General features: G+C 52.8%; 1 protein-coding gene across 4 annotated transcripts in view; it reads left to right on the plus strand.

Annotated features, from left to right (window-relative positions):
• Positions 1–475: 475 nt before the first annotated feature.
• PPP3CC (protein phosphatase 3 catalytic subunit gamma) overlaps positions 476–12,318 on the plus strand; it is a 36,170-nt gene continuing 24,327 nt past the window's right edge. For 3 of the 4 annotated variants that reach the window (XM_055696060.1, XM_055696061.1, XM_055696064.1), the window contains exon 1: positions 477–699. In XM_055696060.1, coding sequence (XP_055552035.1) covers positions 648–699 — 52 coding nt within the window. In that variant the 5' untranslated portion in view covers positions 477–647. Of the gene's footprint in view, positions 700–12,318 lie in introns of all 4 variants that reach the window. The other variant, XM_055696062.1, reaches the window with a different exon arrangement.

Genomic DNA, 12,318 nt, shown 5'->3' on the forward strand with positions numbered 1-12,318 from the left:
CGAGCTGCATGCCGGGCGCACGCTTTTCCCAACCACATTCTAGCAGAAGGGCGCAGCGGAGGTTTATTGCTATGTGGTATGGCTTCCCCCGCTTCCTCTTCTGGCCCTGAACCAGACCGGGAAGGCAGAGGGTGATGCGCATAGCACCCTTCTCCACACAGGCCTCCCGCCATGTTGCCCCCGCCCCCCCCCCCCGCGTCTCCTAGCAACAACCTCTGCCCCTGCCAAGATGGCGGCAGGAAGGGGCTGGGAGCGCCCACGTGACGCCGGGCGCCCACGTGACGCCGCCCCGCTCCCCCGGCGGGCTGAGGCGCGTGCGCGGCGGGGCGGGGCGGGGCGGCGCGTGCGCGGTGGCCGCGCGCGCGGGGGACGCACACGCACAGACACACACACACACACACAGACGGACGGACACACACAGAGAGGGAGGAGGGCGGTGTGGTGGTGGCGGTGGTGGTGGTGGTGGTGGTGGCGGCGGGCCGGGGGGGGGGGGGGTGCGGCAGCGGAGCCGCCGCCGCCACCGGGGCAGCCAGCGGATCACCCAGCCCGTCCAGCGGGGCCCGCTCCGTACGCCGGGAGCACCCCGCTGCGCCCCCTCGCCTTGAGGGGGAGGCCGGGAGCCGGGCCCGGCTGCGGCGGCCGGCACCATGTCCGGGCGCGGCCACAACAAGCTGCCGACCACCGAGCGCATCGTCAAGGGTGAGGGGCCGGGGGCGGCGAGGGCGCCCCCTGTCTGCGCGGGGGGCGCGCTGGGGGGACACACCCCGCGGGGGGGTTCCCCGGGCTGAGGGAGCCCTTGGGGGGGGGCTGGACCGGCGGGGGGGGGCTGTGCTGAGGGGGCGCCGCGCCTTGGGGGGAGCCTTGGGGGGGGGCGCCCCTTGTGTGGTAGGAGGGGTTGGGGGGCATCTTTTGCCTTGGGGGGCATGGCTGTGTTTTAAGGGGAGCCGGGGGTGGCACCTGCTGTGAGGGCAGGTGGGGGGGGCAGGGTTTTTGGGGGGGGGGGGGTGCACCCCTGCTTTGTGAGGCTGAGCAATCCTGCCAGCCTCCTCCTTTCTGTGCTGCAGGTCCTCAGGCAGGTGCAGAGCAAGGGTGGGGGGGGTGCAGGGAGGGGAGGGGGAATCCTGCTGAGAGGGGGGTGATGCGCTGGGGGACCCCCTCCACCCCAGCCCCCCACCCCAGCCCCCCACCCCCGGCCCCACGGGGCTGCGGACACGCAGGGAGCAGGAGGCTGCAGCCTGCAGGTGATGGCGGGGCTGGGGGGGGGGGGCATCCCCGCCATGGGGGGGGGGGGGGGGAACCCATCCTGCGGAGAGCCCAGCACCTGCAGGAGGGCGGGGGCGGTGGGCTTGGGGGGGAGAGGGGGGCGACAGAGGCAGGGATGCTGCTCCCTCACACCCATGAGGTCCTCACCCCCCAGCCTGGGGTGCTTTGGGTGGAAGGAGTCGGGGGGCGGGGGGGGAGCCTGGCTTTGCTTTGCATGTATCCGTGAGGGTTTATTTTGGGGCGGGGGGGGAGCCCACCCTGCCCTTCTCCCAGCAGCTCCCTGCCTGTGTCTTGCCTCCCCCAAAGCCCTGTTCGCTCTTTCGATGCCCCGAGGCGGGTGCCAGCTGGCCCCCTCTTCAGGACCCGTTATAGTAGGTACTATTTTTGAAAGAGCAGAAGACACCCAAGCAGCTAACGAGGAGAGAAATACGTTAGCTGAGAAACTCCTGGATTAGGAGGAGGCTCGTGTGATGTACATTTCGCTGCCCTAATTGATCTAGTGCCATTATCATCCCCACGCAGCGGGGGACATCCACTGCGCGCCTTCGCTTGCTTAAACTTTTGCTCGGCACCCACCGCTGTAGCCGAGGGGCACCCGGCTGTCAAAGTTATACAATCGCCCGGTTATTAAAGCTTCTTGCCCGGATGGCTTGGAGCCTTGCAGGCAGTCGCGCTGCCCCGAGCCGGCTGATGAAAGCAGCGGTTTCCCAGGAACGATTACAAAATACGGATACAGAGGTGCCCCCACCAGATAGATGCATGCTGCCATCTCTACCGTCTCCTCTGGATGGATCCAAGTGATGATTTATTTATTTTTTTATTTTTATTTTTTTTTTTTTAGCCTGTCATGTGGCCGGTCACATGTTTCGATGTTAATAACCGTGGCCTCAAATGAAGGGAAAGTGGACTAGGGTGGCAGCCTGGACTTTGAGGCCCCCCGGGCTTGGTTAGCTCTGTGCTGCCCGCGGGTGCTTTTTATGGGTTGCTTTCGGCGTAAGGCTGGAAAGCTCATGGATTTGGGGGACCCGGGGTCTTCCCCAGAGCGGGCGCGTGTGGCTTGGTGATTTATAGGTCTGCAGGCAGCCCGCGTGGCCGGTGCAAACCGTAAATCTCCTGCTAAATCCCAGGCAGCTGCGTGTGTTTAGGTTGGCCTTGTTCGGGGAAGGTAATGTCAATGCAGCCATTATGATTCAGCTGAGCCGTCCGTACCGACGCGCTGTCCCTGCTGCTGGGGCTTCCAGATCCTGGGAAAACCCTACCAGCAATCCTGCCAACCTTACCAACGCCGCTCGGGGGCTTGACAACCCTGCCGTATCCGGGTGGCCGCCGTTAATTTTGGTAATTAGTCCGTAGCCAGGTGGGGTGGAGGCTGGTGGCGTTGGCTGCAGCCTGCTCGCTCCGCGCGCTCTCGTGCTCCGAGAGCCAGGGGAACTTGTCACGGAGAGCATTTGATTTCCCCCAGGTACGCTGGGGATGCTCATTTGAGTGCCTCTGGAAGTCTGGGGAGGAGTATTTGATTCTGTGGCTGTGGTTATTGTTTAAAGGTGGTGACATTGTTCGTGGTTATTAATAATTTAAACCTGAAGATAAAAGCTAATTTTGTTCAATAGTGCCTACAATTAAGTAGGATGGAGAATTTTAACTATGTTTAACCTATATATTTACATCTCTAGAGCCCTGCAGAAATGTTAACTATAATTATGTTTAGTCAGGAGAAGTACAGTGTTTCCATTTGCCTCGGTTTTGTGCTTAAGCTTGTGCTCGGGTAGCTTCATTATTAAAATCTCTAATTCTGGGGTACGTCAAGAATTGCTTTTTAGTAGCCCAGTTGTAGCAGCAAACTGATGCTAACCGAGATCATTAACGTTCAAACTTGGCGCTCTCCTGAGAGCGCTTGGGGTGGTTATGCTGGAAATCTGAGTGGTTAGCTGGGTCCGGTTACCTGCGTTAGCCCGAAGGACAGGCTGGAATTAACTGGTGGATCCTGATGGAAACTGGTGGAAACACACATGATGCAGGCAGGTGTGTGCGACGCCTTGGGCTGCTGCAGTCCCCCTGATGCATGTAGGTTGGGTGTTGGAGCTCAGGACCCAGGCGTGGTGGGTGCTTTCCCCCTCCCGGACCCCGTGCACACAAACCTGCAGAGCTTTTTGCTGCACAGAAGTGATCCTGCTTCATTCCGCCTCCAGCGAGTCACGCCCGCAAGGTGTGACATCCTCGGGGACGCGACGGCAGCGGTGAGCGCGGCTGCGTGCTGTGAGGATCCTTTCCAAAGACACGTGAGGATGGCTGAATGGTGGAAGGCAACCCAGCTCACCGTGTTTGCAGTTGGCATTGGTGAAAAATTCTTTTAAAAAAACCCCAGGGTATCGGTATTTCAACATCTGGCTGAGCCTGAGCAGCCAACCGAGAGCGATTTTTCTATACGTGTGTGTTATTAAAGCGTTGCAGTGTGAGAAAGCTGGTGAACAAGGAGCAGCTAGGATCTGGTGCCCTCTTTTTTTTTTTGGCAGCCGTTGTGTGTCTGTTGCTAGCCGGTGACGTGCCTAATTCACGTGCTGTTCAATAGTGCCTGTGCTGTGTTTTATGAAGGACCGTTAGGTTTCTGCTTTTCTCCAGTTAGGCAGACTGAGCCACCATCAGTGTGTTGATACTGGGGAATTGTGCAGTGGTGGTAAAGCTGGAACCAGTGCTGAGACGGTGTAGCTAAAGGTGTCCTGTAAGCAAGTGGGTTTATCAAGTTTGTGCTTTGCTGCCCTCTCATAAGCCCTTTGGCTTCTTCAGGCACCTTTCTGCATTTCTTGTTTGTATTTTTCCAGCTGGAAGACGTTTAAGGTGTGTATGGGGGGATGTGGGACCCCTGACGTGATGCTCTCTTACATCTTGGCTGGCTGATTAGTGGCGTGAACCTCCCAGATACGTTGTAGATCGTCTGTTCAATACTTGAACCGAGGGTTTTGGGAATGACGGAGTGGCAGGGCAATCTGAGCACGCTTACCGCAGCAGTGCCTCACACCACCTGCCTGTTCAGCTTGGGTGAAGTCATGCTGGAGCAGAAAATGCCCAGTGAGCTGCTCCCCTTCTCTCCACGTGGTCAACCCCTGCCTTTGTAGCGTGGCAGAGTTGCTGCTAGACGCATGGAGCCCAATCCCATGGGATTTGTTCAGCGAGGCTCCCGGTGCCTTCAACAGAAGCCGTGCCTCTGGGGAGCCAAAAAACCAGCATCAGATCAATAAATGCCATCTTCAGAGGCTTTGGAGAGCTTCCCCTGCGCTGCTGCCGGGTGGATAGGGTTCAGAGGGTGTGCTAGTTCGTCTCACTGGCTGAAGATGCTTTCGGTGTATGAGAAGTGCGTGGTGGCTTTCTTCCTACCTTGTTTTTAATAGAAAACTCCTGCTCTTGAAATGCAGTTGGGTGGTTAGAGCATTGGGCTTCCTCCAGTCATGGCAGGTTGGGAGCTGCAGAGAATTTTTATAACAGAGCATGCACTGATATAAAAGTCAAAATAGCTTTATGATGGCCTGCAAAGCAAAGGAAGGCTTGGGCAAATCTGCAATACAAGGGAAATGGTGGCTGTTGAAAAGAAATGCGTAGTACCATCGCTGTGGTTGCCGCCTGTTTCATGCTTGTCTTTGGTAATGTTTTAGTTGGTTGGGTTTGTTTAGTGTTGCGATTTTGTAGCTAATAAAGAGTACTTGGAGGGGTGGGGGGAGGGATGGAGGGAGGAAGGAGCTGTGAAAATGGCTACAAATGGAGGTAAAGGCCAAGGTGCATGCTCTCAGACCTCAGGCGTGCCAGAGGAAAAGTGCAAATACCACCAGAGTCAAGATGTGGTGGTGGGATCTCTAAAAAGCAAGTTGTGTCATAATACAGCCACTTGTCTGGACAGAGCTCAAGAAGGTCCTGAGTGTAGACAGCCCTTAAGGCATGAGCCCCTTAAGATCTCTCCGAATTACGTGGGAACCTGGTATTTTGGGGGTCTTTCTTGCAGAAAAGATGCTTTGTTATTTGTAAGTGGGGTGTGCTAGCAAAAGGGGCAGGTTTCTGGCTGCGCTGAGACCGGGTGTTACGGAATCGGTGCTGATTTTGCCAGATCATGCGGCACTTCATCCAAAAATGAATCAGAAGTCAAATGCAGTGCGAAGCGGCACTTCTGCAAACATCTTAGGGTGGTGCAAGCTGTTCAGCTCTAATAGGCTTCATGTAGCCCTTGTCTGCCACAGACAGGGCCGGCGGCCCCCTGGTTTTGTGCGTGAAACTTCCCGGAGCTAGCTCTCTCTGCAGCCTGTAACGGCGATGCTCTGCTGCCAGGCTGATTCACAGAAATGCCACTGCTGGTGGCAAAACCTAGACCCCAGTGCTAGCCTTGGCTACTAAAACCTGGTTAGAAAACTGCATTAAGGCACCAGGGAGAGCACAGTGGGCTGTCTTTTTTATTTGTTTATTTATTTATTTCTCTCTAGGAATCACACCAGGGGCTTCGGGTCGGTGCTGGAGGTGGGGCGGAGGGGAGGGAAGGTCGTGCCCCTCTGGAGCCCCCTGTTTTAAATGTGGTGGGGTTTTTTCTGTTTCCCTGCTATCCAGCCGTCAGCCTCTGAAAGGTTAATCCCAGTTTCCCTGTTTGAGGTCGTGCCGGCTGCTTGGAAAGCCCGTTCTATAGCAGTTAAGCCTGGGTTAGCTAGGTACCGTGCCGAAACGCTATTTTTCATTTCATAAAAGAGGGAAGAGTTGAGAAGAATCTGTCTCCTCTAGCTGTAACGTGTTTGGTGCTCGTTCGGTTGCATGGGCAGGAGAAGGCAGGCTGTTCCTTAGGAAGTAGGGCAGGGTGCTGGCTTAAAATAGCGATGAACCCTGGGCTGCTTGTGATGAAGGGAGCTATTTAGGTAAATCCTGGGGTCTCGGTGGGGGCAGAGCGGCCTGCTAATCTAAAGATACTCCTTGGAGACCTATATTTGTCCGGGATCCTTCCTGGCTTGGCTGGTTTTCCAGGTGTTCCCTGTTTGATCCCTTGCGCTCCTCTGCAGATTGCGTTGGGCTGGCAGGTGTTTTTACTAGATGCACGGTGCGTTCATGTCTTGGATGGTAATGGAATTAGACATCATTAAGAAGCAGGAGCAAGGAAACAGGCTACGTAAAGGTATCAGCATTATCCTATAATGCAAGGCTTGGCTCTGAATGGCTCTTGGAGGCCGGTCTGGCAGGCTTGCGGTGCCGAAGAGGCATATACCGATGACACTTGAGAGCCGGGTCAAGTGTACTGGGAAAACCCTTCAGGACAGGGAGCTTGGTGGAAGGGAAGAGGGAGGGATGAGGAGCAGCTCTGCACCCAGGCCATCTCTGGTTAGGGTGGCACGGAGCAGAGGTGAGATGGAGGATGAAGGGTGGGTGCTCCTGTGTGCAGAGGGTGCTCAAAAGCAGTAGGGAAAAGAAATCTCAGTGCAACTTTTAAGGATTTCACTGGCAGGGAGGAGGAGCGTCAGGCTCTCTGGGCTGCGCTCTGACTTCAGACCTCCAAAGCAAAACCTCGCTGCTGTCTCTAGCTGCAGCATCTCCAGCTATGAAGCCTTAATAGGATCTCGCTGCATTTCCATTAGGAGCAGAGGTGGATGTGAGCGTGTTGAGTAATGTGACCTCCTCCAGCTGGGAGCCTGGGTATGCCACCGTGAGAGGGCTTGTGGGCTTTATCTCTCCAGAAGTCTACATCAATCTCCTGGCTTCTGAGTGCTTCCACCTGCTCCAGTGAATAAATACCTTTGCAGTGGTCGTGGCTGTATGTGAGTGTAAAGCACTTTCCCTGCTCCAAGCCGGATCTGATGAGAGAGCGTGCAAGGACCTCCCCTCTGTAAGACAAGTGGTTTGGGGTGAATTTCAGGAGGACAGGGAGAAGTGGTGTCAACTGAGAGTCTTTGGTTTCCTAGCCTGCTCTCGAAAATACTCCCTTTTGCCAGCTGCTGAGGTATAGCAGACACGGTAAAATGGCTTCTCAAGCAGTAGTAAGAATATTATCCCAATGGTGATGTTTTAGATAGATATCTCAAAGGTTTCCCTGGGGAAAGACCCTGAACAGAAGCACAGAGGACTAGTTTTGCTGGTTGAGCGATAACTGGGGGCTCCTGCCATCGAGCTCCATCGCTGGCACGTGAAGGTCTGCATGGCTGGAACTTATTTAGCCCATTTATCAGGCTCCTTACTCTTTGGTTTGCAAGAAAACTGCTCTGGCTCATCTCCAGTGTGGCCACTGGGAAGATTTTAATTAGTTTGCAGCTCCCTTCAGACTGTCTGCACCTCTGCGTGGTTAGAAGGTGATGTGTGGGTATAAATGTCAAACGCTGGAGTCAGTGCGTTGCAAGAAATGTTTTAACCAGTGCTGTTTTGATCCGGTGCAAATGCAGCTCGGGTTGAAGCACAAAGCCTTGGTGTGAATGAAGCCTCAGGTTGGGGCACGAGATGGGAAGAGAAGAGAGGCTGAGACCCCCGGTTGTGTGTGAATTGGTCGGGGGGCTTTGCCGCCGTGGTGGTTCGAAGCGCTCAAATTCTCGTTTGTCGATGGTGTGACCGCCTTGTGCTGCACACGATGAAACAGTCGCTTCTCCAAGGGCCCTGCAGGCTGGGCTCAGTGTGCTTCCACCATAGTGTGCTTGGGCTCCAGTGTGAGTGCTTCTGGGTGTTATTTCATAGAATCATAATGGTTTGGGTCAGAAGGGACCTTAAAGACCATCGGTTCCAACCCCCTGCCACAGGCAGGGACCCCTCCCAGCATCCCCCAGCCCCGTCCAGCAGGGCCCTGGGCACTGCCAGGGATGGGGCACCCACAGCTGCTCTGGGCAGCCCGGGCCAGCATCGTGCCACCCTCAGAGCACAGAATTTCTTCCTTATATTTCATCTAAATCAACCCTGTTTTGTTAAGGTTTCCCACGTGGAGCTGCCGATTGCTGCCTGCAACGTCATCCCAAGCAAGATCTTGAAAGTACGCAATGTGCAAAATTGTGTCTGCGTAAAGTGGCTTTAAAACTGGAGCCAGCACCCCCTCGCCTGCGCTGCCGGCCGTGGGGTCAGGTTTACATTTACCAGCAGGTGGGGGATTTGCCTTTGACACAAAGACCCCGCTGTTCTTGTATTAATGATCTATTAGTGGACCCGCTGGCAGCTTGCTAACCTTGTGAAACAGGTGGTGAATTTCCCTGCGTGCTGACATCTAGGAATCCCCTCCCGTCTCCTTTGGTGAGCTCACTTTTTTTTAAGTAGCTGCAGCTGTTTGCTGTAGACCTCGGCCTTTTTCTTTTCCTTTTCTTTTTTTTCGCTCAAGCTTAGCAGTGACTCCCTCGAGTTGGCCAAGAGACCATCCCACTGAGGGACCTGAGGAGAGGAAGGTGCCAGGTTTGCTGTGGGTCGGTGTGCTGTTGAGCGATTCTTTTGTAGGAATACATAGATTTTTAACTGCTGCAAAGCCTATAGAGCGTGAGGGTCTCAAAAGAGATTTTTTTTTTAAATTTTTTTTTTTCCCAGGCTGGTATTGAGGGCTTATGTGCTCTCCTTGACAGTGGCTGGTGAGCCGGCACTCGGTGATGTAAGGAACCCGTGTTCCCAGCAGAAGACTTGGCTCTGGGCAGATTGTCTCAATGACAATCCCAGGCAAATCCGCATCAGTGCTGGTCATTAAGAGACAAACCTACACATAGCAATGCAGGTGCTGGAAGCTCAGCAGACCTTGCAAGCAAGTCTGATTTTAACATCTGCATCCCTCCCGAAGAGGTTGAGGAAGTTCATTGCCCACCAAGTGCATTTTGAGACCATCTCTGAGCTGCAGAGTGCTTTGACAGGAGCAAGACCAACACTGCAGCATGGATCTGGGTCTCGGCTGCAGCTGAGGTTTGGCTTCGGTTTTGGTGGGGGGCAGAAACCCCGGTGTGAAGAGCTGAATGGTGCTGCGAAAGCTTTGCAGCAGCTCTCCTGGCTGAGCTGGGCAGCTGATGTGCGGTGACAGTCTTAAGTCGCCTCTGTTCTAATTAAATACTCACTGTTTTAATCTCGCCCGGCTCCTTGAGGAGCGCGGAGAGGGAGCAGGGTGCCGGCTCCACCTTAGGAGACAGCAGCTCGGCAAGGGGCCACCATATCTGCCTCTGGGCTTGCCCACCGTGGCCAACTTGGCACGCAGCTCTGTTGGTGAACCCTCCTTGAGTAGCCGTGGTTTACTTTGACAAAGGCACCTTTTCTTTTTTCCTAGCCTGATAACACTATTTACTGGCCATGCTAGATGTTTTGCCAGCAGAACACTTTAAGGATTTCAATTCAGTTGCAAGTGAAGTTTTTAGGAGTCTGTGAGCAGCATAGTTCAGGTAGCTGTAAGGTTTCGGAAGCTTTATGGCTTCCAAAATGCACAGAGGGATTTTGATTTAGGTAGTTTTATGGTTTTCTAGCCTCTTGGCTTTGCGCTAAATATTTCTGCTGGTCTGGGGGAGCTTTAAGCGTGGCCCGGGTTACGCTCGTTTGGCACACGTGATATTTGTACTTGCATTTTGATGCAGAAGGCTGTCGCTTGCTTTTTTTGGAATTAAATGCACCTGGCTTCTGCAAAGGCTGCGTGTGCCAGATTCTAGTAACCAAAAGTCAGCGTGGCCTGAAAAATTTGGGTGTTACTCCTTGAATGACTGAAAAGTAGTTAATCAGGTAAAGGCAGATTTGCTGAGGGGAACGGTTCAGTTGATTCGTCTTTCTCAGTTTTGCTCGAGCCTAGTATTGCGATGACGGTGTCTCTCCCCCTTCGAAGAAATCATTCAGCTTGATAGAATTCAATGTACAATACAAGTATTTTTAGGGTTATTGTGAGGAGATAGTCTGACTGTCCTACAAAAAGGAATCTGGCTCAAGGTAAGGGTCAGACCGAGCTCTCTGAACCAGTTGCACACTGGGAGGCCGGCTTCAACTCCGGCAGCACAGCTCTGGCTAGTTTTGGATAAAACTGGGGCGTTAAGAACTGCATTTAATGCTCCTGTATATTTGAAGGAGCTGCCATTCAGTAGGAGTTCAGACTTGCAAAATGGATGAGAAAGATACCCAAAGTCTCGTGTGCCAGATAATCTCTGCTAACGGGGATGGGATGTGTGGTGGTTTTGGTCGATGCTCAGTGCAGGAGCTGGGCATAAGGCTGGGTCCTTCTGCAGTTCTTCGAGGGCTGAGAAACAAAACTTTGTTGTTGTTTGTTTGGGGGTTTTGTTGCTCCATTTGCGCGTCTTTGGAGCTTCTGAAATCTGGGATTTCTTACTCGTAGCAAGAAAGGAAAATTGCTGCCCTCGGAAGGGTAAAAAGGACATGCAGAAATTTGGAGGAGGGCAGACGAGAAATGGCAATAGTAATTATTTCTGGCTCTTGCTGCATTTATGCAAGGAAGGTGTTTGCTTTACTTGGTGACCCTATTGAGATACTAGTGTTATGTTAGCACAGTCCAGTGGAAAGTGGAGAAGTTACTTATTTTCTCAGGTGGTAGGAGGTATTGCTCCACTTCGAGATCACTTTGTTTCCACGTAGCTTCTTGTAGCTGGAGAGAGCAGCAGTTCTCTGACATAGCAGGGTCAGGGTGCCTGTGCCAGCACTGCTTCGGACTGAAAAATGACACAGATTATTTGTCAGGGCATGGTCTAGGCTTTGAAAAATTGGTATTGAGCATACATCTGTTTTTGCAGACTCTCATGTAAACTTGCCCTGAGGCACCCCAGGGGAGAGAAAATGTCATGCAAACCGGCAAAGGGATTCTTAAAGCAAAGACATCTCGGCATTTTGCGACCAGGAATTTGTATGGTTCATAATTTTGAGAAAATAAAGATTATTCCATGGGAAATTGGGTAATTGCTAATAAATATTAGGACTAACAGCAAGTTTAAATTTGCCAAGCTTACACAAGCTGCTGGGGTTCAACCCATCCTTGCTTTTTGGTCTGGACCCCCTGATAGAGAAGCACTGGAGCAAGGTGGCTGGAGCGTTGCTGTAGGTAACAGTGACATCCATCACTTGCCTCCAGGGTTTTGTTCCCCATTAATGACTGTGAAAGCTCTGCACGATCCTGAAACTTAAGCTTTTTGCAAGCACAAAATGGCACGGCTGTTGCCTTTCGTTGCTGAACTTCTCCAGATTATTACCTTTAGCTGGCTCCCTTTGAGCCCTGGACTCAACTCTGAATAGACGAATGTAGGTTAGGTGTGAATGGGAATAGAAACGTCTGATAAAAATAACATTGGGCTATTTGGAAATTGGGGGGAAAAAAAAAAAAAACAACCAAAAAAACCACACCAACCCCCTGACCTGCTGCTCATGCTATGCACAGCTCAACACAGGAGGCAGCTTTCTCTCCGCCTTTCAAAGCAAGGTACGGACGGCTCCCTTGCAGACTTTTCCCTGTGAACATTTCTACCTTTGACAGCCAGGTCCGGCTTCCTCAGCGGTCAGATCTCCGTTGTGGCAGATGGACATCTGTCATCCCCAGTCGTCAAACTCTTAGCTGAACGTCAGTCAAATATTTCAGATGCCTTCCAAGCACTGGGTGGAAGAGGGTGCAGTAATTGGAAGCTGTTAGTACCTTGTGTCTAAGAAAAGATGGCTTTCTTGTGCTTAGTTTTGTCTGAGCTGTACTGGCTGCTTCAGAATGCCCAAAATGTACTTTTTTTTTTTTTCTTTCCCTCCCCAAAGTGCATCTGTAACCATCTGTTCAACTATTTATCTGTAATATCATTCCTTTGATGAGGAGCAAGCAGGGAAAGGGGCTGTTGCATTCAGTGCCCTTCACATTCACTTCCAGATGGGTGTCAGGAGTTGCAGAGAAATCTCTCAAGTTTGTTAATGAGGATGTTTAATATTCCTGGGGGATTTTTTGGACTTGAAGCCCCACACGCCCCAGTGTGAGGGGTTGACGCCTTTTCATCTGAGCCCCAACCACTCGGGGAACAGACGGAGTTTTGCTGTAGCTGCCACTTCAGGCAAATAGCACTTGCTCCTTTTTCAGTAATGAATCTCGCTGTGCTGCTTTGTACAGTCATCCAAGGGACTCTCAGATAATATAAACAA

This window comes from Falco cherrug, chromosome 18, assembly GCF_023634085.1.
Source record: "Falco cherrug isolate bFalChe1 chromosome 18, bFalChe1.pri, whole genome shotgun sequence".
In the NCBI taxonomy this organism is placed as follows: Eukaryota; Metazoa; Chordata; class Aves; order Falconiformes; family Falconidae; genus Falco; species Falco cherrug.